We start from the raw sequence: 2272 nt of genomic DNA, 5'->3' as shown, positions 1-2272 counted from the left end.
GGACTGGAGCGTTGGTAGTAAAAATATATACCGCCCTCCAACCGCTCCAACACGCCTGCAAGCCTCAGGTTGTGGACTAAGGAAACAGCATAACGAGCAGCCCGCCCAGAACAAAACAAGGACGGCATGACATGGGCTCTGTTGCAGTTCAGTCAGCGACTATTGGCTCTACTAGAGTGGGCGAGCCACAAGGGAAGCTGTACGTCTGCACAGCTCATGCAAAAGCAGCGTAGTGCCGTGTGGCTCTCTGGGGGATGTCATTTCGAATGTGTCTGTTTTACCCCGCTCCCTTCCCTCCCCGCCCCTCCCCCTCCAATTTAATCGGGCGCAGAGTGCATATACAACTAACGAAAGCCAAGCGCTGTCTAAGGAAGCAGTTTGCTTGCTAATTACCGGCATAATGCCCAACTCTAGCAGACAATTACTGTTTTATCTCGGATTATAGGTAATTTGTTGGTGTTTTATTTGGCTGGATAGGCACTAGAACTGGAGTTGCATGGGGAAGCTAAGGTGCTCGTGCCAAGTGAATCTTTAACGCCAAACCCTAAAACACAGTTTTTGTGTCTGTTGAGCCCTTCGACAGTCTGCGATGGAGATGCAGCGACTGTCCCCTTGTTCTACTGGAAACAAAAAAAACATTAACGGTTTGTTCTTACACACCTATCAGCCGAGCGGATTCATCTACCACCGCCAAGTCGTCTAGGTCACCTGCTGCTGCTCTTGCTGCTGCTCCTGCTGTCGTTCGCTGCTGCTGAGAGTCCCACGCGCCCGAGTGGGAGGGCACCGCTCGCCGGCAAGCAGCTACATATATCAAGCATAGCAGGACCCCGACTGCAGGAAAGATACAAGCACGCAACAATATACAATGTGTATAAATACACGCACGGATGCGTGCATTCATGCAGTATGCAAATGCACGACGATTTATCCACTTGTAACTACCAACAGAAATGGGCAAAAACATAGGTAGGCTCACGCGTGTATACGCTTATATGTGTATATGATGTAACTGCATATGGTATGTGTTGCATGCTCCTGTTTATTTGCACGAACAATTATTGGTACATACGAGTACATTTACGAGTACATTTTTCAGCAGCAGTGCAGGAAGCCGCCTGGCGCGGAGCAAGCACACGCGAGCAAAAGGCAAAACGATACAACGAATACAAACCAAATAGCCAACAAACACCCTCGGGCGGCAATTGTGCATGCAACGGCAAGCCCCACAGGAGATTAAGTTAAAAATTTGGCAATAAATCGTGAACATCGTAGTTCACTCGGGAAGCGGCTTACTGAGGAAGCACCAATTGCTGCAGTATAGCAACGAGGCGAGCAACGGAGTCGCTGCACCAGTTAGAAGACACAAAACGCACGTGCCCCCAGCCCAATATACCCCAAAACAGTTATACCCAAAGTTGAATACAACTGCAGCAGATCGTAGACGGTGTTGTTAGAGCGCTGCTCACCGAAGGCCACTCGGGAAAGAGCAGCAGCAAACACAGTCAGGCGACACGAGGTGCCCGCTGCTGCTGCATGCAGCGAACATGTTATGGCATCTGACCCGTTCTGGAGCAACACCAACAGCAGCAGAAGCACAACCAACAACCCACTGACACACAGTAACTAAATAGGTGTTCAAAGCCCCCTCGAGAAGCTCGATAGGGTCCGCAACGCGGTTCGTTATTTTACTGGCCTGCTAGACGCCTCCGCGGGCTAGCCAGCTCGACCGGCTAGTTAGCTTGGTTTGCTGGCTAGCTGGACTAGCTAGCTAGCTTGCCTCGCTATATATCTAGAACAGTTAGGTAGGTGGACTAGGTAACTTGATTAGCTAACTAGCCGGAACAGCTAACTAACAGCTCAAGTGATGGGTTGCACCAAGCGGCTCACTTGCGGGACAAACGTCTGGTTGCCGAAGGATGCATACTGGGGGGCTGCCTGCGGAGAGAACGGGAAAAAACAGCAACGCTGCTGTATTGCTCAGGTTTCGTAAGGTACCCCAGTGCTCAGCAGCAGCAGCAACACCTGCTAAAAGTCTTGAACAGCAACAGCGCCTAAACAGCAGTAACGCTTGAGGCAGCTGGAACGCCAGCAACAGGGGAAGCAGCTAAACACAGACACGACGGCAGCGCAAGCAGCAGCAACAACGGCAACAGGGACTTACCGTGAAAAGGCAAAGACCTGCAGCCAGGACGAGGTGTGCTAGTAGAGAAGACATGAGCAGCAACACCTGCAGCGAATGCAAGCAACAGCCACGGCACCAACGCTCTCCCTC

General features: G+C 51.2%; 1 protein-coding gene across 1 annotated transcript in view; it reads right to left on the bottom strand.

Annotated features, from left to right (window-relative positions):
• Positions 1 to 480: 480 nt before the first annotated feature.
• EMH_0025840 (uncharacterized protein) overlaps positions 481 to 2272 on the bottom strand; it is a gene marked incomplete at both ends in the record, with an annotated part of 4940 nt that continues 3148 nt past the window's right edge. The window contains 5 exons of the mRNA XM_013502525.1: positions 481 to 529; positions 657 to 831; positions 1467 to 1566; positions 1888 to 1935; positions 2162 to 2227. Coding sequence (XP_013357979.1) covers positions 481 to 529; positions 657 to 831; positions 1467 to 1566; positions 1888 to 1935; positions 2162 to 2227 — 438 coding nt within the window. The remainder of the gene's footprint in view (positions 530 to 656; positions 832 to 1466; positions 1567 to 1887; positions 1936 to 2161; positions 2228 to 2272) is intronic.

The sequence above is a fragment of the Eimeria mitis genome, genomic scaffold (genome assembly GCF_000499745.2).
Source record: "Eimeria mitis Houghton genomic scaffold, Emh_scaff944, whole genome shotgun sequence".
NCBI classification, from domain to species: domain Eukaryota; phylum Apicomplexa; class Conoidasida; order Eucoccidiorida; family Eimeriidae; genus Eimeria; species Eimeria mitis.
The sequence above is the reverse complement of the archived record's forward strand: the minus strand, read 5'-3'. Positions and strand labels throughout refer to the sequence as shown.